The 27,014-nt window shown below is 35.9% G+C and overlaps 1 protein-coding gene across 5 annotated transcripts in view; it reads left to right on the top strand.

Annotated features, from left to right (window-relative positions):
- The first annotated feature begins 1,077 nt into the window (after window positions 1–1,077).
- PAPOLA (poly(A) polymerase alpha) overlaps window positions 1,078–27,014 on the top strand; it is a 75,596-nt gene continuing 49,659 nt past the window's right edge. For 4 of the 5 annotated variants that reach the window (XM_056811305.1, XM_007473616.2, XM_001375212.3 and 1 more), the window contains exons 1-6: window positions 1,090–1,333; window positions 20,240–20,413; window positions 20,982–21,048; window positions 24,302–24,383; window positions 26,208–26,317; window positions 26,590–26,643. In XM_056811305.1, coding sequence (XP_056667283.1) covers window positions 1,326–1,333; window positions 20,240–20,413; window positions 20,982–21,048; window positions 24,302–24,383; window positions 26,208–26,317; window positions 26,590–26,643 — 495 coding nt within the window. In that variant the 5' untranslated portion in view covers window positions 1,090–1,325. Of the gene's footprint in view, window positions 1,334–20,239; window positions 20,414–20,981; window positions 21,049–24,301; window positions 24,384–26,207; window positions 26,318–26,589; window positions 26,644–27,014 lie in introns of all 5 variants that reach the window. The other variant, XM_007473617.2, reaches the window with a different exon arrangement.

The raw sequence follows: 27,014 nt of genomic DNA, 5'->3' as shown, positions 1-27,014 counted from the left end.
ATCCCCAGTTTATTTAGTTTGAGGGCATAAACCCCAGGTTTTGACCTTGTCACAGGAGGTTTCCCCCTGAGGGAAGGTCCATCTTCACCAGACAATAGACATCCACTTCAGCTTTGGCTCAGTAGGTAGTGCATCAATCTCATAAGCTCCCGAGTTTGATCCTCTGTAAGGAAGGTGTGATGTACTGGGAAAGGCTTCTGGAGACAAAAGAGCTACTTGACTTGATGGGGTTTACCTCCCCACCTGAAGTGGATGCCTATTGTCTATTGAAGTTGGACCTTCCCTCAGGGGGAAACCTCTCCTGTGACAAGGTCAAAACCTGGGGTTTATGCCCTCAAACTAAATAAACTGGGGATTTCTAGATTTCTATGTTGACAGGGAGCTGGGGGGTAAGGATAAGATAGATAATGTTAAGCATCGGAAGGGCTATCAAGAAGTCATTGGACTATGATGGTTCTGCTGCCCTACCCCTTCCCCTACAGCTTAACTTGGAGCAGTGTAGCAGTGACAAATTTAGGGTACCTGAAAAGAAAAACTTCATTAAAAATTACAGTGGTCCAAAAGCGTGGTGGGCAGCCTCTGCGGATGGGGAGCCACTGCTACAACAGGCAGAGGCTGGAGTGGGTCTTTTGAGCACGTATGTATAGAATGAACTCTGTGGTCTTGTCCCACTCTGAAATTCCAGAAAACAGATGATTTAATAAAGACACAACCGGCACAAGTCGGCGGCGACCAGGCCTCCCAGCGACCCAGGTCAACGCAGCCCTCAGGATTTGGGTCCCAACCAACCCCACTACAGCCTCTCCGTGTGGGGGCAGGGGACGTCTCTCTCTTCCTATGGCGTCTCTTAGACTTGCTTCGCGCCTTTTTCCAAGCCAAACATCCAAAACTGCTTCCTGCCTGGTGAGGTATCGCGAATCCACAAATCACGGCTCCTTCTACCGGTCCGTAGAAAAATAGAACCGGAAGTAGGCCCGGCGAAACGCTTGGGGCGGGGCAGAAAGAGAGGGAGAGACCTCGTTTTACTGGGGTGGAGGAAAACTACTATTCCCGTGAGCCAACGCGGCACCCAGGGGTAGCTGGTACGCAGGCGCCCGCAAGGCGTACGTGGGGGCGTGAGTGGTTCTAGAACGTTGCTGTGGTAGCGCTCGGGCGCCATGTTAGGACGAAGGGGAAGAAGGAGAAGCGCTTAAAGCGGCGGGCGCGGGCGCGGGAGTGGGGTTGGAGCCAGGGCTGAGGCGACCCCCCTCAGCAGATCATGCCCAGGGTGCCTGTGGCGGCGGCTGCGGGGGGGAAGTGACTGGGCGGTGCCGGCGCGAGGGACGATGCCGTTGTAAGTCATTTCGGTTCTGTTTTCCAACCTCCCCTTTACCCCCTTCTCACACACACACTCATACACGCACACGCACACAAGCCAAAGGCCCTAAGGGGCCTAAGTGGAGGAATGGGTAGGTGAGACCAACTTTAGGGAGGGAGTCTTGCAAAGAGCCATGCCCCCCATCTTAATCCCTTTCCCTTCCTAACACCCCGCCTCCCCCAAACTCCTTCCTGGCTGGGTCAGGGGAGCAATTGGGCCGGGGGCCTTCCCCTTCCGGGAGGAGAGGGAGGAACCTGTTTCCCCACTTCCCCTTTGTCCTCCCCCCAACCCCCCAACTCCTCGAGTTTTGGGCCTGGAAGGAAATTACCCACAAGTTAAGCGCTCTTTATTGTGCCCCCTTGGAGCTCTGGGCTCTGACTTCTCCTTAACCTTATTTTATCGCGTGACTAGAAATAGCTCCCCAAGCCCCTTTTATTGAGCAATGACCGGCACTCTTGATACCTGCGGTTCCTCCCTTTTTCATTCCACCTATTCTTGAGCAAGAGTTTAAGGCCAGTCATTGGTATCTCTGCTCAAATGTTTTCTATCCCTTCCCCCTCTACCAGAATTTTTTTTTTTTAGCTCCAGGAGTTTCTCTTTTGATTCTTCATCTGTAATGGAAGGTGCAGGGGCCGCCTCTTCCCAAGAGAAGGCACCAAACTTATTCGAAGCCTGTTATTTACACGTGAATAGGGAAATTAGGATAACTAAGGTGTAGACCATGCAGCTCTTATTCTTTCACTTGCTTGGGTACTCCTTTTGAGGGGAGGGCACTTCCCCACACGTTTCTATCCACAGCCTGAGTTTTAAGATCAATCTTTATTGGTCTGTTTTTCTACTTATATTTCTTCGAAGAATGTTTGATGTTTTTTCTTTTTGAAGAATAAAATATGGAAGAACAGTTTTTTCCTCTGCATTTAAACGTGATTGAAGCTTTAATAGTGAAATTATATTTCTTAACATTTTGAAGATTAATGTTTGAGGATCATTTTAATTTAAAACCAAATTTATGACTTCACAGCATCAAATTTTATATCTACATTTTTCTTTTTAATAAGAAAATATGAATTCTTTGTTGCTAGTGCACCTAGTGGTTCTATACTGCATTTATATTATGCTGTGTTCATCATGAACAGTTTTGAGGCCATGAATTTGCCAGATTTTAAAATAATAGCAGCAAAATCTTGTCTAACACTTTGCAGTCTAGATAGCAGCTTATTTAAACAAGAAAATGGTTGTGTTAGACCTGAGGAAATGTGTTTTTAAATTCATCAAAGTTATAATTAAAAAATATTTATATACTATAAAGAATTTTTTATTATAACCGTTTTCAGTTATAGATGTCCTATGAGTATTACTTTTTTGATAATGATATGAAGCAACTTCACATGATATTTTAATTTTTATTAGTGCTTAAAAGGAACTCCAAATATTTTGAAATGGCTTCCCATGACTTAATGTCCCTGTGGTTTCATTGGATTAGTTGTTAGAGAATTGGTGCACCTCATTAATATATGACATTATAATGGATAGGAAATACATCCATTGTAGGGTGATAGACTTAAGAAATAATTATGGTAATAATTTGCTTTGTGCCTTTTTTAGAAACTAAAAATATACCTTTGTAGCTTGGTATAGTGAAAAGAAAAGAGAGGAGACTTAGATTCTCTAGTCTAGGCTCTGCCACCATTGATAATAATAATAATAATAATAATACAGCAATAATATGATCTGCTAATCCTCTTTATTCCTCTAAAACAATTTGTTTGGTCTACATAAGGACCAAGATCCCTTCTCTGACTCTAGTTGTGTCATATTTTACACGATTTGGTTAGGGAGCTATACTTTTCCATCATAGAATCTTGAGTTGGCAGAGACTTATCTTTAGGGGCAAAAACAATGTAATTTCTTTTCCATATGATGCCCCTTCAAATATATCATGCCCTTTTCTAGGCGAAATAAAAATTCTCATTTCATTCATCCAGTCCTGTGGAATGATTTCAAGGCTCTTTTAATATCCTTGTTGCTTTCTGGACAGTAGCTTAGTAAAGACTATCTTGAAATGGGACATCTAGAAGTGAACACAGTTCTCAGATGTGGTCCGAATACATAATTTAGAATTTTTGTTTAGAGACTGTCAAAATTTATCAATCTTTTTATTTATTTATTTATTCATTTATTTATTTTTTTATTCATTCATTGTCAATACTGTGTATTGGCTCCAAGGCAGAAGAGTGGTAAGGGCTAGGCAATGGGGGTTAAGTGACTTGCCCAGGGTCACACAGCTGGAAAATTTTATCAATCTAAAGGTTAAAGCATCCTTGTGGAGCAAGCACACAAGTTCCTATCTCCTGTCCATTGCATTTTGAAGTGTATTTTACATGAATAATGTAAGATAATGGGAATCAGTGGAGTCATGAGTTCATAGCTCTGTGACTGATTAAAGAAGTATTTTAATCTTTCCTCATCCTGTAAAATAAGCAAATACGTGAGACAAATCATGGCCTAACTATAGATAGAACTGTGATACATTTATTAAGTGCCTACTATTGAGGATCTCTTTAGACATAAGGATATAATTCTTATAATTCACTTTGTTAAAATTGCTTATATGGGAAAAATTCTAAACTGGGGCCTTCCTGATTAATTGAGCCTTTTGAACTTTGGGGGACAGATCATTGTTAACTTTTGTAGTCTTTTTCTTTGATACATTGTTCCAGTTTGAGTGGCCTAAAATGCTTAAATTTGAAATTTTTGCATGCTTTTCCCACTTTTAGTTAAGATTAAGGCAGGGAGGGGGCAACCAGGTGGCCCATTGAATTAGAGCCAGGCCTAGAGATGGGAGATCTTGGGTTCAAATGCCCTCTCACTTTAAGTCCCATTGCCTAGACTGTACTGCTCTTCTGTCTTGGAACCAGAACACTGTATTGATTATAAGATAGAAGGTAAGAGTTTTTAAAAAAAAGATTGACAGGGTATTTTTTTCCTTTTTGGGGGTGGAGACTATCATTCCAGAATTAATTGAAGTTCTAAATTAGCTACTGCAATGTGTGAGTATATCATTGTTCAATATTGTGAATTTATTACTCAAATGAATTTTTCAAGACTTTCATGGTATGATTTTTATGGATTTTCAGGGGGATGGGAAGATAAAGTTTAAACCAAAAAAAGTATGTTATTTTCATATTAATTTTTTTCATTCTTTTTTAGTTGTCCTCAATGGAAAAGCTTTCCAGTCAAATTTCTAGAAATGTAATTTTCTTATTAAGTTTTCAATATCTAAAAACAGCATTCAGTTCTTCAGATATGGTATACTTAATTTTTAAAAAACCCTTAGCTTCCATTTTGGAATCAATATTAAATATTAGTTCCAAGGCAAAAGAATGGTAAAGGCTAGGCAGTTGGGGTTAAGTGACTTGTTCAGGGTCACACAGCTAGGAATTATCTGAAGCTACATTTGAACCCAGAACCTCCCATCTCTAGGCCTGGCTCTCTATTCACTGAGCCACCTAGCTGCCCTTGAAATGGTCTTCTAAATGAATTGGTTACAACATTATTTTTTAACAGTAATCTCACCTTTATACAATGCTTTAAAATTTACCAAACCTTTTGCTTAGAACAACCCCGTGAGGTGTAGAACAAGTTATTATCTTTATTTTATGGATGAAGAATCTAAGGTTATAGTAGTCAGTGAGTTTTCCATGATAATGTAGGGAAAACCATGGGTAAATATTTTGACAGGGAGTAAACTTGTGTCTTTTGACTCTGAGTCTAGTATTATCTAATGTTCCATAGTCAGTTTAAATTTGCTTCAATTATTTTTAGCCAGTTTTGTAAATAAATACATTTTATAAAACTAGGTAAATTGAAATTTCAGTTTCTCACATTTTCTCATTGGTTTCTTCAGTACCTCAAAGATAGGTGATTTCTTGGGTGTGGATTTTTCCTCCATTACTATAAATTGCAACCCCTTAGTGACTTAGAATCCAGAATTATAGTCCACTTGAATCATTGATTATCTTCTCTGAATAATGTACTTTGTATTCTGAGGATTTTCATGATATTTTGCATTATTAGACTAGAGGCAACGAGGTGGCATAGTGTATAGGGTGCTGTGTCAGCTCTGTGATCTTGGGCAAGTTAATTAACTTCTCTTTACCTCAGTTTCCTCAAATGTAAAATGGGGATTATAATAGCCCCTACCTCACTGTGCTGTTGTGAGATTCAAGTGAGATAATATTTGTAAAGCTTTTAGCACAGTGTGTAGCACATATAAATGCTGTATACTACTACTACAATTATTTCTTGAGTTTCTTGAGTACATTTTGTAGTAGTTTTTTTACTAAGTAGAATGTGACCAAAGATGAGATTATATATTTGAATAAGATGAAAGAACTAATTCATATAATGTACTCTGAAAAAATGTGATTCTGTAGATCTCCTTTAAGATCTCCAGGTACAAGTATATTCAGCTAAATTATTTTTGTTCCAGCCCTAGAAGTGTCTGCTTTCTGTTCATGTTTGGTTAAATGGTTAAATTCTGTAAAACTGAATAGCATCCATAAGACTTTAAAGATTATATTGTGGTGCTTAGAAATGTATCTTATGTCTCCTGTTCTGCTTTTTAAATGGTTAAAAGTAATTTTAAAAATACAGATGCTTTTTTGGGGGGTTTCTTTTGCCTTCTATATTGTAATATCTTCCAAATATGTACTTTCTAACACGGACTAAGAAAGCTCCTATATGCAATGGCAATAGTTGTAATGGGATTTAAGAAAAATAAAAAACCTTCATCTTCTGTCTTAGAATCAGTACTAAGTATCAGTTCCAGGGCAGAAGAGTTGTAAGAGCTAGGCCATGGGGGTTAAGTGACTTGCCCAGGGTCACACAGCTGGGAAAGTGTCTGAGGCCAGATTTGAACCTAGGACCTCCCATCTCTAGGCCTGGCTCTCAACCACTGAGCTACCTAGCTGCCCCTTGGAAGTCTTAAGAATAGCAGATGTTTTCATTTTCTACATCAGAATTAAAAAGGCTGTCACTATGCTTTTTCTTTGTTATGTGACCAAAACGGTTCATTTTTTTGGTGTGTCTTCCCTTCTGTTGCCTATTTGAACCACTGTCTCTTAAGTAATACAGGTCCAAATATTTTAATACTCTAAGGATGTGGTATCAGGGTGTGTAATCCCTCCACTGATGGAACCCATGAGGTTAAAATTCATCACTTGATGGTCAATTTTCTGGTGATAAACCCTGTCTAGTCTTAGCTAGTACTATTTAGATTCAAAAGATTCAGGCTAATGTCAAGCCTGTACTTGAAGAATTTCTAATTCAGTAAGACCCATAGGAATCTGTTCTTTGCCAAGAATCAGTGGTAGCCTTCATATTCAATACTAGTATTGTCTCATTCCCCTAAATGGCTTATCTCTATTTTGTATAAAACCATACATGCATATGTTTCCTTTGGCTAAATTAAATTATAAAGGAGACAGACAGGGACTTTTACTTTGTATGTCTAGCACCAGTACCTGGCAGTTAGTAGGGGCTTAATAAGTATTGATTGATTGAATGAGGCATTAAGATAGAGCTGAGCAGGCCTGAATATCCAACTGAAAAGTTATAATGGCATAATTGAGATTGGAGATTTGTGCAGAACATGCAATTAGAGCATTAAAGCATCTTTTGAATATTTTTCTAGTGCATGGAGACTTGCAAAACTTAGTGTTCTATTGTCTATGATCACATTGTTGGTTGACTCTAAACTGTTAGTAAAACTCAAATGATAATATTAGGTAAGATTTGCATGGGAGAAGTTTGCAACATTTTTGGTATTTTGGCGTTTCCTTTTAGACTGCTTCTCTGCTTTGGTTTCTTGTTGGATCTTCATCTAGGTCACACTGCATAACCTTGGGAGTCTCCTAAGGGGTCTGTCCTGGCCCCCTCTTCTCCCTCTAAGCTATTTCCCTAGGTGATCTCATCAGCCCCTATGGTTTCAATTTTCATTATCAGATGATTGACAGAGCTATATAACCAGCCCAGGCCTCTCTCCTTAGCTCACCAGCTACCTTTTGGAGATCTTGAACTGGATGTCTTGTTTTACCGGAAACTCAGTATGTCAAAAAACAATACTGTGAGAGAATATTTCCTCCTCCAAACACATTCCTCTTGCCTTAACTGTTGAGGCACCACTACTCTCACTTAGACTTGGAAGCTTTGTAACATCATCAGCCCCTCTCTTTACTTATCCTACATATCCATTCTGTTTACAAGTCTTGTCTTTCTCTTATATGTTTCCTCTCCATTTATAAGCTGATAGTCTGGTTTAAGCCCTTATCACTCCACACTTAGATTACTCCAATAATCTTCTGCCTTCTCCTTACATTAAATCTTCACTCAGTTGCTTGCAAAGTTATTTTCTTAAACGAAAAGTTTCAACATGCCTGTCTGTTTCTTCCCATCAAATTCTCATTCACTAAACTCCAGTGGCTCCTTACCTCAAGGTTATCTTGTTTTTAAAGCCCTTCACATTTTGGCCTTCTGCTGTCTTTAAAAGTTTTCTGCTTTTCTTTATGACTCTAAAATGCAGTGACATTGATCTGGTTTATTGTTCTTTATACAGGACATTCCATCTTCTGAATCAGTGCTTTTTTTCTCTTATTGTTCCTCCATAACCAGGATGTTCTTTATCCTTTTTCAATTTGTTTTCTTCAAGTCTTAGCTCAGATTTCACCTTCCTAAGGGAGACTTTCTCTTTGATAATTACCTCTCTGTATATCTTGTTTATAGTTTTTGCACATTGTCTCCATCATTAGAATCTGAATTCCTGAGGGCAAGGACTTGCCTTTCTTTGTATCACCAGTGCTTAGCACTCTACCTGATACATAGTAAGCCCTTAATAAATTGTGGTTTGTCTTTTGTTTTGATAGAGGACCAGTGACATCATAGATGATATCTTGACTTACACCTGAATTGAGATTTGAGTGAGGCAGTTGCACAGACCCTTTGAAGACCAGTGGCAAGACAAACAGCCTGACTACTAGTAGTGGCCTAGGATGTTGAAGATAACCTAGGAATCTTCCCTTTCTAACCAAACTAAGCATTTCATAGCACCTGATGCTTTCATGGCTTTTGGAATAAATTGTTCTCATCTACCCATTCTGCTGGGGAAAGTCTTAAAAAAAAAACCCTTTTACCTTCTGTCTTAGAATAGATACTAGCCAATTGGGATCAAGTCACTTGCACAGACTAGAGTCATAGAGCTAGGAAGTGATTGAGGTCATATTTGAAGTTGGGTCCTCCCAAATTCAGACCTGGCATTCTCTCCTCTGTGCTACCTAGCTCCCTCTTGGAGGAAATCTTTGCTTGGGATAGATACCTCCTAACTCATTAACAGGTTGTAGGACTGTCATTTATACTCTCAACCTGGTTTAGCCCACTTGCTGAGATGATTTTACCAAGGTGTGGCTTGCTTACTGGAAGGGTATGCTATAGCTGCTTGGAACCACAATTGAGAGTTCAGTGGCAGGTAGACACCAAAGGTGGAAAAGTAGTTTTGAAAAGGGTTGGCATGCCCTCACACCAGAAGTGCCAGACCTCCCTGAATTACTCTTCTTAATAAGTACTTCTTGTCTGACTATAGTCATAAGTTCTAGAGCTATAAGTGATAATTGGAGCTCTGAAGTTCTATGATTCTGTGATATGGCAAATATTGAATATCCCTAATACTTTCGTAGTTTATAGAAATAATTAAATATTAATTTGCTTTTTTCTGTTTTATTAAATTGTACATTTACAAGTATGGACTAAATAGTAGATATTTTTAGAAAAGCTTGAAGAAACAAAGAGGAAAGAAAAAACTGAATCTTAAATGTCTTGTTTTTTTCCTATTACTAGTGCCCAACAGGAGTAATTTATTAGGATTGAATACCTTCTTAAGTGTTCTTTGGCTTTCTTGACAGTGATATATTTCGATTGTGAATAGTATTGTTTTTCCTTTAATTTCATATTGTCAAGAAAAATTCTTTTAAGTATTATTCATATTGCTTACTCTAATGAGCATATTAATTTAAGGTATGGCTACTGAACTATAGTTAATATGATAATTGACATAGTATCAGTAATTGCTCCTGTAATCGGCAACACTATTTTATGTTAATTTTGCACTTTTTTTAGTAAGTCTAGGTCATACCTTAATTATGCCAGGTGCATATGCAGGATAAGTTAGATGTTTAGAATTTTGAAACTTTATAATGAAAGTTTAAGCTAATCATCATCATCACCATCTTCATCGAGTGTTTGGAATACTCTTATCAGAACTAATCTTAAAAATGTGATTTCTTGTTTACAGATTAGCTTCATTATTGTAAAGCATAAAAGAATACTAATGGGTTGGAGCAACAGATTACTAGGAATTTTATGAACTACCTTTTTATTCAATCTTTAAAATTTCCAATCTTTTATCTTGTGTGTCTACCCTACCTCTATCCCTTCGAAATGTACATTGAAACAAAATAAACTAGTTAAACCATGTGATGGAACTCGTAATAATCATGTTTTGTTCAAGTTATTAGAAATTGCATTTCTAAACTGAAAGCTGGAAATGAACGTATTTTAAAGCTGGGTTCCACATAATGGAATATTGATATCACCGAGGCAATTCATTGGGTTATGGAATATTAGAACTATTATTTCATTTTAAAAAAAAGGAATTTAAAGTTTTACTAATCACTTGATCTATATATCAGAAGGTCTTGGGTCATGTAAATTTTGTGAGATATTCTGAAGTAAAGTGAGATTTATATAACTTGGTGCCCTTACTCTTTAAAATGCCAATGAAAGCTCAGATTGAAGTTAATATTACTAATCAAGAACAAGGAAACAACAAAATGGCAGAGTTTATACTTTTAGCATGAATTAGTAAGCCATGCTACAAAATATAAAAACTGTAATAATCTTTAATTAAATCTGGCATGGAAGCCAGATAGAAAAATTTGAAATCTAGATTTACATTCACTCTTATTAATGGACTTGTGTAAAGGTTAAAATTAATTGTTGGATGGTGATTATATGAAATTATGTGGTCGCCAGTATTTACTATATTTTGAGTCAGAAATTTATTTACAAATAGAGAGGAAACAATAAAGAAGAGAAATGTGAGGGGGATAGAGAAGTTAACTATCCTATCAACCTAAATGTTTTGCTCCAGGTTGCTTAATCCAGGCATAGGTTAATTAGCTCTCAACCAGGAAGACTGGTAGTGAGTAACCTCGAGGCCTCCTCCAAGATGGAAGCTGGTCTCTCCAGAAGCTAGGAAAGGGGTCAGCCTTTTACTCACCTAACTAAGTAATCCAAGAGTCAGAGTCCAAGTAGAAGCCAAGCTCCGAGCCCATGATCCAAGCTGTAGTCTCCAGTGAAGCTCTCTAGAAAACTATCTAAGACAATCTTCTCAAAGACAAACTTCCCTGAAGGAGTTTGGTGTTTGCTTTTATGGTGACTTCTTGTCCCTTCCCCTCTTCACAGGAGCCAATCACAGTTTCCAAATTGTATAGCGCTGCCCAGGGGGAAATGTCTGTAGGATTGACTTCTCACCTTCTGAAGGTTAAGTTCTCTTATCAAAAAGATTCAGAAATTCCAAATTTGATTGAATTTCTAAGGGTATGAATTCTTTAAGTACCTTGCTAGCTTCTCACCTAGTACTAAGTAAGGTGTTTAATCTTTTGTTGATTCAATTTAAAAGTAGATAAGGGGGAGTTAATCCTGTCTTCAGTCTAGTGGGGATACTTAAGTTAGTGTTAACTTAGGATAGACAATAGAGTAAAGAATTCTCTTTCACATTTGTTATTGTACCTTTAGATGTAAACTAGTGCTAGTATGAAGTTGTCATGATTAGCAAGGCATTTAAAATAAGAAAAAAGAATTTTTCCATTAAAAATTCTTTATCTGCACAATTAAACTTGGAAACAATTTTCAAACCAAATACAATTTTTCCCCTAATCAACAATTTTAGCCTCATTTTACAGATGAGGAAACTAAGGTTGAAAGGATTAAGTAACTTGCTTAGGGTCACATAGGAAGGAAATTACTGAATTTGAACTAAGATCCAATACTCTATCCAAGTTGCCTCTATTACAAATTAGTAGAGTAGAGTAGAGCACTGAGAGTGCATACTCAGTTATTTCCTGTTGATAGGGATGTTTAATCAAAGTTTGGAGATCACTGTTGTAGAAGAAAGGTGCCATCTGTGATTCTAGATGAGTGCTTTTTGGGTGATGTGTGACTTAAAGAATGATGAACGTTAGTAATTGTGAAGATTTCAGGTGTTAACATTAGTAGGGACTACAAAACATACTTGCTCTTTGTAGCCATACAAACAAAGCTTTTACTATGGGTCAGTGATGGTGAACCTTTTAGAAACTGAGTGCCAGGGATGCCCCCAATCCACTCCCAGACTGAGTGCCATGCCTTTCCCACCACCACATGCTGAGTACATCCTTGTCCGTTCCCCCTCACCCCCCATCCCACAAAGGGGAGGGAGCCAATTCATTGGGCTCCTGGCAGAAGGAAGGGTGTGTGTGTGTGTGTGTGTGTGTGTGTGTGTGTGTGTGTGTGTGTGTGTGTGAAAATGCCATCAGGCATGGGGGAAGGGGAGCAGCTATACCTGAGTCCCTCTGCTTTTCCAGTAACAAACTGGGGGTGGGGTGGCTGAGTGCTCACAGAGAGAGCTCTGCCTGTCATTTTTGGCACCTGTGCCATAGGTTTGCCATCATTGCTACCTGTTATCTGTTTAATTCAACCAGTGTTTATTTTTTTTTCTTTTAAACATTATTTTATTTGGTCATTTTCAAACATTATTCATTGGAATCATTGGAAAAAGATTTCATAGGGAGGTATGCAAATGCATGAAGATCAAAGGGGGTATACCATATTTGAGGAATAGCTATCAGGCCATTGTGACAGGAAGAGAGAGGGTAAAAGAATAATGAAATAACCAAAGGCTGGATAACCACTTGTAAGAAAAACAAATTTTAGAGGGTATTATTGTTTAGTCATAGGTTGGATTAACTGGTTTCTTAGGAGTCTTCCCAAAACTGAGAAATTAATTTGATAAAGACTAGGAAGGTAAATTGGTACTAGATTATGGAGGGCTTTAACTGAGGAATTTTATTTTATCTTAGAGGTAATAAGCAAGTTGAGCAGTATTTTTTAGTAAAGAAGTAGGGAAATAAGTACTTACTATGTGCCAGGCACTATACGAAGTACTTTATAAATATTTCATTTTAATCCTCACAGTGGCCTTGAGAGAGGTAGGTGTTATTATACTTATTATGCAGTTGAGAAAACAGGCAAACAGAAGGATCACACATCTGGTAAATGTCTGAGGACAGATTTGAACTCAGGTCTTCTTGGATTTCAGGTCCAGTGCTCTAACCATTGTACTACCTAGCTGTTTTTGAGTTGGAGTGGAACATGGTTGAATCTCTTTTACCTATTAATTTAGTAGCTTTGTGGTGATTGGTTTGGAGGAGAAACTATTCCAAAGGAGACCATCTAGGAATCTCTTGTGATAGTTGTAATGAGATCTAATGAAGACTTGAACCAAATGTAAAGTCTTAAGTATGGTAAAAGGGGACAGATGCAAGGGATATAGTTAGAATTGAAAAAGCTTTGTGGCTGAGTTGATTAGATCCCTTTTAGAATTCTTTTTATTTGTTACAATTAGATTTTATCTAATGGTCAATGAGGTGAGGAAAGGGAGTAAGAATAGGCTTTCAACCATTGTTATATTTCTTGCTGTCATTTTTCTTCAGGACCTCAGTAAATTGTACTTTCTTTTCATATGTATCATAGAATGACTACATTACTCTCATTCTCAAGATCTGTTGGTAAAGTAACTGTTCAGTTATCCAATTACATGAAAACCATACTATATGTGCAGATGTTCCTATAGATCAGTGATGGCGGATCCATGGCACAGGTGCCAAAGATGGCATGTAGAGTGCTTTCTGTGGGCACTTATGTTCTGTGCCCCCCTCTCCTCCCACAGTTCATTACTAGACTTGGGCAGAGTTACTACCCTCTCCCTCTCTACTAGTCCTGATGTCATCTTTTCATTTCACCCTCTCCCCTCTGTTCAACAGCTCAATGGGAGTGTTTCTTCCCTCCCCTGTGTGGGGTAAGAGGCAGGGCAGCAGCTCTGCACTCCATCTCTAAAAGGTTCACCATTACTTCTATGGACCTTCTTTGCTCTCTTCAACTTCATTTATTGCCTCTTTGGATTCTTTAGTTGAGATAGCCAGGTCAACTAGAGGCAATTTAGAGTCAGAAGACTCAGCTAGTTTCTAGTTCTAACCAATAATTTCTGGGACTTGGGGCAAATAAGTCATAGTTCCTTTAGACATACTTTCTTAACTATAAAATTGAGGTAGTCAATAGTTGATTAATCTATCCTGCAAGGTTATAGTGAAGGTTAAATAAGATGATGTATATGAAAACAATTTAGTACTATATATATATATAAAAAAATTAGTATTTGGATAACAAATTTCACTAGCTGTGTGCTGTTCTCTAGTCTAAAGATTAAAGATTTCTCCTGGCACTTCTTTTAGCATAATAAGCAAAACCAACTTACTTCCCTAATCCCTCTTTAATCATTCAAAAAACAAAGTCCCATTATCATTTGAATCCTATGTAGGAGCTTAAGAAAATCTTGATTGAGGACACCAGCATTCCCCTACTCAGGCTCAGTATTAGAACTGTCTTTATTACTATTTTAAATAAAAACTCTTCTCTTCTGGCTTAGAATTGATATTTAAATTGATATTTATGTTTCAAGACAGAAGCATTAAGGAGTAAGCAATTGTAGTTAAATGACTGGCCCAGGATCACATAGCTAGAATGGCTGAGGTCGGATTTGAATTTAGGACCTTACTTTCCTGGTCTGGCTCTATCTGTAGAGTCTCATCTAGTCACTGCTAGACTTATTTTTTTATTTTATTTTTTAAAAAACCATTGCTTTCCATCTTGGAATCAATATTGTGTATTGGTTCCAAGGCAGAAGAGCGGTAAGGGTTAGGCAATTGGAGTTAAGTGACTTGCCCAGGGTCACATAGCTGGGAAGTGTCTGAGGCCATATTTGGAACCCAGGACCTCCTGTCTCCAGGCCTGGCTCTCAATTGACAGAGCTACCCAGCTGCCCTCTGCTAGACTTATTTTTGATCTAACTCCTCTCCCTCATTTAGTTAGCTCCCAGTTTCTGTGCATTCTTTTGTCATTTTCCACTCACTTTGCCATTTCTACCTTGACCACCCTGCACTTTTACAATAGTTTTTTTCTTTAATTTCTTCTTTATTCAAATATATGTGCTCTCCCTAATGTACAATTCTCTTAAACACTTTGCTCAAAAACTTTTAAAAAGAAGTTTTTAGTGATATTTTCTGTTTCTTATGTCACCATAGTATCCATATCTCCCTCCCTTCAACAGGGAGTTGTCCTATATGAAAAATATTTTTTGGAGAGTTTTGTTGTAATGACTGTATATTGTTTTTCTGGCTCTGCTTACTCTGCACATACACTGTGCATCTGTTCATGTAGATTTTTTCTATATGTATTCAATACATAATTTCTTTATCTTACAGTAATATATATTATTAGTAATATTCCATTAGATCTGTGTTCCACAATTTGTTTAGCCATTTTCCAGTTCATGAGCATCTACTTTGTTTCCAATTCCTAGTTATCATAAAAAAGTGCTGCTATGAGTATTTTGGAGGATATGTAGACATTCTTATTGATGACTTTCTTGGGATATAAGCCCAGTCATCTTCAGTTCAAAGGATATGGACTCATAAAATCATAAAGAAAATGCCTGAAGAGTAATTCATTCAGTCTCTATGCTAAAAAGACCAATAACTCTCAGTCTAAAAATCAAGACCCTCTGTTATCCAACTTGCTTTTTAAGCTTTATTTCCAGTTATTCCTTTTACTTATCATACATTCAAACCAAACAATAGTATGAGCCATTTTTCACTATCAATGAACCTGTAATGCTTTCCCTTCCTCTGACCATTTCTATTTATATTTGAACTTCTTCTCAGATGTAATACAAAGTAAAAAAGTTTTCTTTTCCCCTCTTCTATTTCACCACCAAAATAAATTTTCTTTTCCCATAACTCTTATTTTGATAGCATCTGATCATATTCTGCTTTGTATATAAGTTTAGTCTAACTGCTTTTTTTTAATCTTTTGTTTTCTTCAGTCTCATGTCCATTTTAAGTAGCCTATCCAGGCCTATGTTGCTAGCATTCAAGTGTGATGACTTCACTGTGTGTGATGAGGGAAAAGCATGCTAAAATTTTTTGTTTTGTTTTTTTGTTGTCCTCATCCTGAGATGTTCTTTGGATGACCTTGATATATCTCAATAAAATTTCTTTTAAACTGTTGTTTTCCCTCCATTGTTTGTCAAGTGTTTTATGAGGCAGTATTGCTTGTAATCTTCCTCTATCTATTCTTCTCTAAGATTTTACAAACAAGTTATTTAAAAATAGTGTCCTTGGCTGGAATATCTCCTGGCTTGCAAGGGCATAAAAAAGTTTACTGTGTCCCTCATTATAGGAAATTGTTAAAAATTTACTCTCATTGTTGATACTTTTTTCCCACCTTTTGGGTTTTATCAGCTCGTTTAAGTAGGTCAAATTGGAATAGTTTTAAATGTATGCCATTTCTCATTTTTATTCTTCTAGTTTAATAATTTGATCTTTGTGCTAACAAGTCTGTGGCTTGACCATACACAGATGCTCATTTTTAGGAAATTACTTCCATATCAGTAATGAGTTTTTTTAAATGTCCAATTTTTTTATGTTTTGTGCTTGCCATATATATATATATATATATTAAAAATGCCTTTTTTGAAGAAATTGTTATGTAAGTATACAGTTTCTATGTGTTCCTTAAGCTTTTTTACTTCTGAGGTATATTTTTAATCTGTCCTCCCATTTCTCAATTTTATAGTTATGTCACTGAGTATCAAAATATATTATGATTTAGTCTGGAGGGTTGATCTCTTGTACATAACTTATTTCCCTGAAAGTATTTTATGTGTAGTAAACTTTTAGATGCTTGTTCCCCTTGTAGTACCCAAATTTTTGCTATGTTAGCAACATATATAAATATTTAAAATGTTTGCCTTCTCAAGATGAGAATAGATGTTTATTCATTTAACTAGTTTGCTCAACAAAAACTCTAATAATTTTTATTTTTTCAATCTCTCATCCCAAAGAGGAGTTGCTGTCATTTCTCTTGATATACTTTTTTAATCAATCAAGTTTTAAAAGAACTTGTCCTTGAAAGGGTATCATAAAACATTGATATTACTGTGTATCATCAACTATAATAATATGGTATTACTGATGCCATAGATTTCCCAATATGGGATTAGGGCCATGTAGGGCAGATAAATATGGATGAGTTGCAGGCTTTATTGTTGTAATATTAGCAACTAGTCATCAGTCAGTGTTAAGTACCTTCTATGGGCTAGACACTGTGATAGGTCTTAGCTAGGAATGCAAAGAACTGTAAAAGACAGTCCCTTCTCACAAGGAACTCACTGTCTAATGGGAAGGACAACATTCAACTATATATAATTAAGTAATGAATAAGATTAGATGGAAATAATAAAAAAAGAAGTCACTGGAATTAACAGGGATTGTGAGAGACAGAAGTATCCAATACATAGCTTTTCACTGAGGCCTATACCAGAATAAAATATAATTGGGAAATACTTAATAAAGTAAAATAAAATATAGATAATATTACATTTAAAAACTGTCAGTATACTGCTTGCAAGGATCCTTATGTATAGTTTAGCAGGCTTTGTTTCTTTTTGAGTTTGAAACCATAACTATAGAAGAGGAGATTTTAGCTAGGACTTGAAGCCAGGAGGTATAGATGAGGAGGGGGGAGAGCATTCTAGGCACAGAGGACAGCCAATGCAAATGACCTAAGTTTAGAAATACAAAGACAAATCCCTCATGAATCTTTTTTTTTTAACATGATTTTATTTGGTCATTTCCAAACATTATTCATTGGAAACAAAGATCATTCCCCCCCCCCCCCCCCCCCCCCATAGCTGGCCTGCGATTCCACTGGGTATCATCACATGTGTTCTTGAATCCCTCATGAATCTTAAAGGCCAGTCCAGAAGCTTTATGATACTGTGCTCATTTTGGAGACAAGGGGACAAAGGACAGGAATTCAGTTCCAGCCTTTGTGATATTGTTTTGTGACCATGACCTCTCTGGGTCTCAATATTCTAGGTTGCCTCTAAGGATCCTGTCTTAAGAACATACAATATAAGAACAAGATCATTTATACTTTGTGTGGGTGGATTTGGAGAGAGGCCTCACAGGCATCTCTCAGTGCCTCAGACTGCTCTCTAAGTTACTAATAAATTGCTGGACTGAACATAAGAGTAAGATGTTTGGGAATCTCTGTTTTACTTGGAAATTCCATTTCAAATAATGTCAGTGCATGGAGGGAGTTCCCTCACAATAGTGAAGCCACGGATAGGAATCTAATAAAAAATAAGAAAGACATTCTGGTTTTTATATGTGTATAATGGAATATTTAATAATTTGAATTTACTTGTTATATTGATTATGGAAGCTAGAGATAGTCCAAGACATTACAACATGTTTCAACTTGAAATAGCAACTTTAAAGGCAACCTGGATAACCTTGTACTAGCAATTGCAACTCTATCAAGGTTGTGTTTGTTTTTTTTTTTTTTGGCTAAGAACATTAAGGAAACAATAGCCTATATTGTATGAAGTAAAAAATCTACATTTTAAATTGTTGAACTTCTGTGGAATTATTATTGAGGAAACTTGTGTGTGTGTAGACTGTGAGGTCTACAGTGTGGAGATGGTAGAAAATGCCTGTAAATAAAAGTGGACTTAAAGGGAATTGTTTACTGCTCAGAGACCAAGGAACACTTTGAAAAGATGCTTTTCGAATATAAAATACAAAGATAGCTAAATATAAGAATGAATCCTGAAGAGGTTTATTTCCATGTAGAAAAAAAGTTCATTTTAAAAGAAAATTAAAATATGAGAAAAGTAACTGGAAATAATACTGTACATTTTGATATAAAGAAAACCAATGAAGATTTAGATATGCTTAATTCACTCAAAGATAAGAATAATAGAACTTTAGACTTGATCTGTTCCAAAACAAGAGCAGTAAGGCCTAGGCATTTTCCATTAAGTGACTTGCTCTGGGACATAGCTAGGAAGTATCTTGAGGTTAAATTTGAACCCAGCATCTCTTTTCTCCATGTCTGGCTCTTTATCCCCTGAGCCACCTCACTGCCCCACAATAATGCCCCTTTTGAGGAAAACAGACCTATGAAGGAACCTTGTCTCTCCAACATGACCTGAAACAAAGTTTCAAAGTATTCACTAGAGACTCCCAAACCTCCCATGATACTGAAAAATATGCATGTCCAAAATTAAAGAATCACAACATTGAATTTATTATCGTAGTAACATGCTGAATTAATGCCAGAAAGGTCATATAATCTAGTAGTAGCACTTTGACTTCTGTATAGATTATTCTGATGGCACTTGAAAGATTCTCTTCAATTTAAAAGTGAGCTTTGTGAACCCAGGATCTTCACAATGATAGGTCCTTATCTCATAGTATACATTATAGTTTAAAAAATATATCAAGAACACTATTAACCAATTCAATTCATCCAGCATATTCACAACTAAATAATAATTTAGTTCGTTTACAAATTATTTGTATAAATAGGTTATTTACAAATAAAAAAAATGTACTTCTAAGTGACAAAAATTTACAGTTAAAGACATTCAAAAGAATGGACTATGGGTTCTGAAGACAATTATAAAAGAAGATTAAAAATGTCTCAAGATAAAGTATTGGTAAATATATTGTATTTCTTCCCATCCGGATTGCTTTGAGGAGATTGCTTTGAAGGGTCAACGCTTCTGGTCATAAAACTTTAAATCTGGAAATTTGCAATGGTAAAGGATGCCAGTGAAACTGTGATCTTAGATATATATATGGATGTTCTCTCCAGTAATGCATATTACAATTTTTATTCTCCTGAGGATTAAAGTTTGTTTTAAGCCTTTTCTATTTTTTCCTACTTAGTTTAGATGATGAGCACTGTTTTGTGAATCTTTTGTTTTATGCATAAGATATGACAATTTGGAACAATGAACAAATTTTGGCTTTTCAGAGTTCTTGGTTTCAGTTGAAACACTGTTCAATAATAGCTTATGAGGTACCTACCCTTAATAGGAGAGAATTTTTCAAGAATAGTTGGCAAAGGGGGCAGCTGGGTGGCTCAGTGGATTGAGAGCCAGGTCTAGAGATGGGAGGTCCTGGGTTCAAATTTGGCCTGAGACACTTCCCAGCCGTGTGACCCTGGGCAAGTCACTTAACCCCCATTGCCTAGCCTTTACCACTCTTCTGCCTTGGAGTCAATACCAAGACAGAAGGTAAGGGTTTAAAAAAAAAAGAATAGTTGGCAAATAATTTTTTAGGACTTGATTTGCCTAGGTTGTATTTTACTTTTTAAAACATTGCTTAAGTTTAAAAGTTAGCTTTTTTCTTGGAGAACTTGGTTTGTTGTTTTAAAACCTCAACAAAATTGGGAAAAAGAATTTTTCTTATTTTATATTTAGTCACTTGCTTCCCAGCAAATTAGGATTGGGAGTATTACTTTTTTTAATTAACTAGTTAGGATTAACTATTTCATAACTTATTTTGGAATACATACTTTATACAAAGCATTGTCTAGTCATGCATGTTTGTTACAAAATAGAAATTTTTTGCAGTAATTTTATCTAATTACATTTATTAGTCCAGTTACAACCCAGGGATCACAACAAACACAACCGCCACAGAAGCATTATGGCATTACCTCTCCCATCAGTTTAGCGGCCCCCAAAGAGACAGACTGCATACTCGCACAGAAACTAATTGAAACCCTAAAGCCCTTTGGGGTTTTTGAAGAGGAAGAGGAACTGCAGCGCAGGTAAGTAAATTTGCTTTTTATAATTGCTTACTAGTATAAATTAGTTCCTACATAGGAAGTGTTTTCATTTCTAAATTATGCTAATTCCTTCCTTTCCTTCAAATCTAGGTCATGTTTAAGTTCATGTTTCATATCAGTCATGCTTTGTGTTCTTCCTTCTCCCTCTTTCCTGTCTCTTTATTCTCTTCCCCCAAAACTTGTGTTTTCTTAGCAGGCTCTTTTCTGCCTCTGCAGCTCCTATGATTCTCTTTTTTCAGCAGTAAATTTATGTGTGGTTAGGAATTTTAATGGAGAAATGGGGAATTTTATGTTTGACTTTTATGATGTTACAACCATTTAGAGTAATTTACAACTGATTTTGTAAAGATACTTACACTTCATGTAGATGTTTCAGACACAACCTGAAGCTCAGGGAACACAAGACAGAAGACCAGGAAAACTATTAAAACTATTAAACTATGAAAAGGTTTTGTTGGAATTTAGTTTTATTCATCTTTTCAGTGGTGATATTGAATGGTGAACGATGTAAATGATAATATAGAGAAAAATGTTAATGTTTTCTCAACAGGATTTTAATTTTGGGAAAATTAAATAACCTGGTAAAAGAATGGATACGGGAAATCAGTGAAAGCAAGGTATGGAAATTTTAAGACTTTTAACAATAAGCTTGAAAAATTGTTCTATTATTCAGTTTGATCAGATTTGTGAAGCATCCCCTACCTGAGTAGGAGGCCAAAATTGTGTAATAGTTAATATATAGCCCATTCTAGATTGTTGATATAAAAATTAATAACTGGGTGGTTGTTACTGAGTCTTAAATTCTGCTTAAGGAATTAGTTATATTTTTGACTAATGTACTTCAAAACAAGTTCATTTCTTATGTGAAATGTACCCTACTTTGAACAATAGATATGCTTCTGAAAAATTAAATAAAAATAAAATATATCTAAATAATGTGGAGAATTGCTCTTTGAACCATACCTTCAATTCATTCTTCCTCTTATGAAGTATACCACTTGTAATGTGAATAATTCCTGCTTGGTAAATTTTATGTGTTTGCATTTTCATACATTTGATTATCTTGTATTTAAATTTTGGAATGACAATAATTAGTATTAGGCTATCTCTGAGTTACAATTACTCAACTTATAAACTTGTGTACAACTAGCCATCATCCCCTCCTTTTATTCAAGAAGAAGAAAATTATTTACTGGATAACCTTATTCCCTTTTTGAAAGTATGACACACATAACCCAAGCTGAGGTAGTGCATCAACCTTGTACATTTTTTTTCTTGCTACAGAGCATTTTACCTGGAGAATCAAAGTTTAAGATTCGTGGTTAACTTCTTGAGGTAGCTTTTCTATATTGTAACTTACTACAAAAAATAAAGACCTGGAATAGGATCTCCTTGGGCAGAAAAAAGTCAACTTCAAAAAGACCTGGGAATTCTGATTTTTTTCCAGCAATTTATGGATAATTGAAACAGACATCTCATTTCTTTTTCTATTCCATTTATCAAAAGACAGGCCAAATGCATATGTTTAATGTTTATGTTTTGAAAGAGATTTTTAGGTATTTCTAATTCCTTAAGTTTAATTTTTTTATTTTCACACTTTCCAGCGAAGCAGGAAGTGCGCTAATAATATTGATATTACCAGTGAACTAGCATTTATTAAGCACCTATTATGAACCAGGTATTGTGTAAAGTGATGGGACACAAAGAAAGTAAAAAGATGATTCTTCTGTCAAGAAGCTCAAGATTCTAATGATGGAATCAACATCCAAACACACACACACACACACACACACACAAACACACTATATACAGGATAATTGGAGATAATGAACAGAGGGAAGGCACCAGCATTATGGGATAATTGAGAAAGACTTTTTGCTTTTAAACCCTTGTATTAGAATCAATATGGTTCTAAGGCAGAAGAGTGGTAAAGGGCTAGGCAGTGGGGGTTAAGTGACTTGCCCAGAGTCACACAGGAAGTGTCTTAGGCCAGATTTGAACCTAGGACCTCCCATCTCTCAATCTACTGAGCCACCTAGCTTCCCCCCTGAGAAGACTTCTTATAGAAGTTGGGATTTGAAGGAAGCTAGGAAAGCTAGGAAGCAAAGATAACAGAGAACAAAATGGACATCAGCTTGGTTTAAAAATAATTTTCACTGGAAAAAGAAATATTTTACTGAAGAAATATCAATATACACTCTGTATTATCAGGCATGTACACACGTGTGTGCACATATACACAGTATTTTATGTGTGGACCCATTTTGCAGACCTCTTTATAAAGCACTTTTTATGTGATTGAATTCATACCCTAGATATGGGGAATGGAGGGAGGAAGGCAGGAAAAAGCAATAGCCAATGGTGTGAGGAGGCTGGTATGTGGTTTAAGGTGGAGCCAGGGACCAAGAAGTGAGAGCAGGAGAGAAGTATGCAGAGACCACAGTCAAACATGTTGTTGTATCTTAATAAGAACCTGTAGAAGACAAGATAATTGGGGACCTGACACGTCTAGTTAGGCAGAACAGAGCAAAGACCCCACCCCCTCTTTTAGCTCGGGAAGTAGCAGTGTTACTGATCGATCATTCATTGTGTCCATTCTTTCACTTAGAGATTTTCTTTTTACCCTTTGATGGAGAAGATGAGAGGACATGCAGTGCTGAACCTGTTGAGGAATTGAGGGGATTAGGACAGCAAGTAGTTAACTATGGGAATTGAGTGAACCACACTGACTCCATCTCATGACTTTATTCTGAAGTTAGCTCAGTTCCCTTTCTAATCAATTGTGAGACTAATCCAAATTCTGCCCTGTGAGAAAAGTTTATATAATTCTGTGAATTTGGTGAAAGCCTTCTTGCATTGTTTGGATCTAGCCCCTCTGTGGCTTGGAAAATGGACAACCTATATCTACTGTTTTCAAGAACAAGAATGACCCACGTTATGTTAACCTGAAATGGCAGATCCAGAGATATTAATGTAACTCTTTCTCCCAGCTTGGAACATCTCTAATATTTCATCCAGTTAGACTAATTGTTCTTAATGTATAAAAGACTTATATACAGGGCCCAGCTTTAAGTGCAGGATAGGACCTGGTCCTGATTTATTGGTCATTCGACATGTATTTCTTAATAAATCTATCCTTAGAAAATCAAACCTTTGTTTCCTTAGTATTTTCATTTTTTCCTTGGTTATATGCTATGGGGCAGATGTGAGGAAAAAAGCACAGTACTTTTAGTAAAATAATAAAGTTAATGAGTTTTTTGGAATGTTTTTCTTTCAGAAATTTTTATGTAAATTTTTGTAATGTGAATTTATGCAAAGGAATGATTCTTATACACATGCATATATAAACACTAAAAGGGAGAGTGAAGATGGAAGGAGAACATTATAGAATCTATATATTAATTGTAAATATGGTACATAACAGTTATTATTAAAGATTTTTGAAGTGCCTTGATGAATTTAGTTACTTTTTAGCCACTTTTGAGTGTAAAAACCTATTTATTACATTGTTCCTATAGAAGAAACTGGTCCACATTATAGTATTTTTATAATATTATACATTTTCAGGAGTGCATTGTAATTTAAAAAATGCTAACATTTAAAATTGAATACAGTATTGCAGTCATTAATAAAGGAACAAACATTTTGAAAACAAATTTTTGATTAGATGGGCCTTCTGTCACAGGGCCCTGATATATTGGGAATACATATTGAAAAATTAGTTTTTTGAAAGTTTTTGAAAGTTAGTATGTGAAAGGCATAAACTTTTGGAGCCTCAAAGATCTTTCAGATTCAAGTCTGTGTTAACTGTTTTTGACGTTTGGAAAGATATGCATTTGAAAGGTAACTTTTTGTCTTTTGTTTTAATAGAATCTTCCACAGTCTGTAATTGAAAATGTTGGAGGAAAAATTTTTACATTTGGATCCTACAGATTAGGAGTTCATACAAAAGGTAAAGATTGTTTTGTTTACTTGGAGACAGTTTTATGTTGTGTATTTGGGAACTGTTTTTGTTTTATTAAAAAAAAAAGACTCACTTTATCCCTATGTACTGCAGTAGGGATTTGAGTGAGACAGAGGTAAAATTTATAGTTTCTAAATTGGTAGAGGCAGAAGTAAAATTTTATAGTTTTTAAATTGGTAGAGATGAGTGTTCTTCAAGATCATTCCTTTTATTCTTTGTGGTCCACCAACAGTATTTACTGTGCTCAGCTAGGAAGGAGTAAGGGAAAAGGACATAATGATTGACCTTAACAGTTGCCATTAGCCATTAAATCTGTATTGATTTGAAACCTGTTATGTGTAGTGCACAGAGTATTAATAAGGATTATTTAAGGTAGATGTTTCTGTTCCATAAGGATCTGGCAGCCTAAATCAGTAAAACAGAGAGAGGAAGGGCCGTTGAACAATTTGAGATAAAGAAGGAAGTGACTATTGTAGGATTAGGGTTATGGAGAAAGATCTTGTGGAGCAAGTAATCTGTTCTGATCCAGGAATATAAAAAGCATGAGTAAGGATTTGAATGGTGTGTGGTAGGTAGATCAACAGTGAGTACTGTAGATCTTAGACCAATCTGTCACATTTTTTAAATGAGGAAAGTAAAGTCTAGGGATGTTAAATGAATCATCCTAGATCACCTGGGCAGTTAACATTGGAGGATCAGAGTTGAACCTCTAATATGAATTCAGGGCAGGTTCTCTGGGCCCTGTATGCACTAAGGAAGGTGATTTGACTTGAGTAGAGAGTTGGAGTTGAGGGTCAGTAGCAGATGATGTGGAGTGTCTTATTTAACAACATTGAATGAAACCTTAATTTCTAGCTTAATAGTCCTTGTTTTTTGGATTTATTGATGATTTTTTTTTTCATCTAGATAGGTATTCATCAGTTGTCTCTAAGTGACTTTGTAGGCAACCTATGTCTTCTGAGAAGATGAAATGATGGAAAAGCTAATGATTATCTAAATTATGATGCAGTTCTTTTCATTGTGGTATAGTAAATAGATCCCTAGCATAGGAGTCAGAAGGACTAGGTTCAAGTCTTCTCTCTCTGATTGTTTAATCTACTAAGAACTTTAAAGTTGTAGAATACCATTTATCTATACTGATTGAGGAAAATTTCCTGAGAATTCCTTACATCAGTGAAATCTCAGGTCTGGGACAATTCTTTCCACTTTGTTTATCCTATTTAAGTAATATCTAGTAAACTCCTGAATTCTGCCATTTCCAAATTTGTATGATTGAGTTTTGCATGTATAATCATGGAGCATAATGAGGCACTGCAAAATTCTGAAACTCCTAATTACTCAAAGGCTATGTTAGAACTTTATATTTCTTTGAAAAAGCATTGTCCATGTCAGATAAGATTGTCATTAACTCTGTTAGAACAAAGATTCTTAACATTTTTTGTGCCATGGATGCCTTGGGCAATTTTGTGAAGTCTATGGATCTTATCTCAGAGTAATGTTTTTAAATACATATAATAAAATACATAGAATTACAAAGAAACAATAGTATTGAAGCATTCATCAAAACATTAAGAAAAATAAGCTAATACATTTCCTCATTAAGAACTCTTGTTCTATAAATTGCTTACCATCTCTAGGGGCAGGAATGGAAGGGGAAGGCAGGAGACAATTTGTATTTTTAAATTTTAGAAAAAGTTATATTGAAAATTGTTACATGTAATTGAGAAAATGAAATATATATATTTTAAAAAACTCAATCTGGAGTATACATTATTTTGAGTACTATTGCATTTGATGGATGTTTTCTTTCAGGTGCTGATATTGATGCATTGTGTGTTGCACCAAGACATGTTGACCGAAGTGACTTTTTCACCTCATTCTATGAAAAATTGAAGCTACAAGAAGAAGTAAAAGATTTGAGGGTAAAGTTTAATGCATTTATCAATTTTGTGAATTTTATCATTTTAAGAAGAGAGGATTTCAATTTGAGTATACCTATATTAAAATGTTTAAAGACATACTACCTAGTGTTATCCAATTCTTTTTAGAGTTAAACAATAAAATAGTTATGGCCCTGTCCCCTCCCCTTCCCCCTAAAGTAACTAATTTGCTTAATATAAGCATACTACTAAAACTTAATTACAATTGTACCATATAGTTTTCCAGATACTGAAGTTTTTCAATTTGGTTTTAGGCTGTTGAAGAGGCATTTGTACCAGTTATCAAGCTATGTTTTGATGGTATAGAGGTAAAGTAAAATTTTCATTTGACTTTGTCTCTGTTTATGTTTATGACACAACTGTAATAATTGACATGAGTGTATGCTGTAAGGAGAATAACATTAATGAACAAGTGATGATGCACATTAATATGGTTTTTAAACTATGTTTGCAATAGTTATTTGAAATGATGGTATGTAACTGCTTGTTTTATGCTATCCTAATACTTTTATTATTTAACACATCTGTGATCTCATCGATATGGGGTACTCCTTTCAGTAATACAGATTACAATCCATCTTTACCTATCTACAACTTTCTGTTCTGGTCCACATGAATCTTTTGAGCCCCTTCTTTATGTTCTCTTAATATCATCATCATCATCTCAATAATAACAATA

This window comes from Monodelphis domestica, chromosome 1 (assembly GCF_027887165.1).
Source record: "Monodelphis domestica isolate mMonDom1 chromosome 1, mMonDom1.pri, whole genome shotgun sequence".
Taxonomy (NCBI): domain Eukaryota; kingdom Metazoa; phylum Chordata; class Mammalia; order Didelphimorphia; family Didelphidae; genus Monodelphis; species Monodelphis domestica.
Note: the sequence above shows the minus strand (reverse complement) of the source record. Positions and strands in the feature narration are given on the sequence as shown.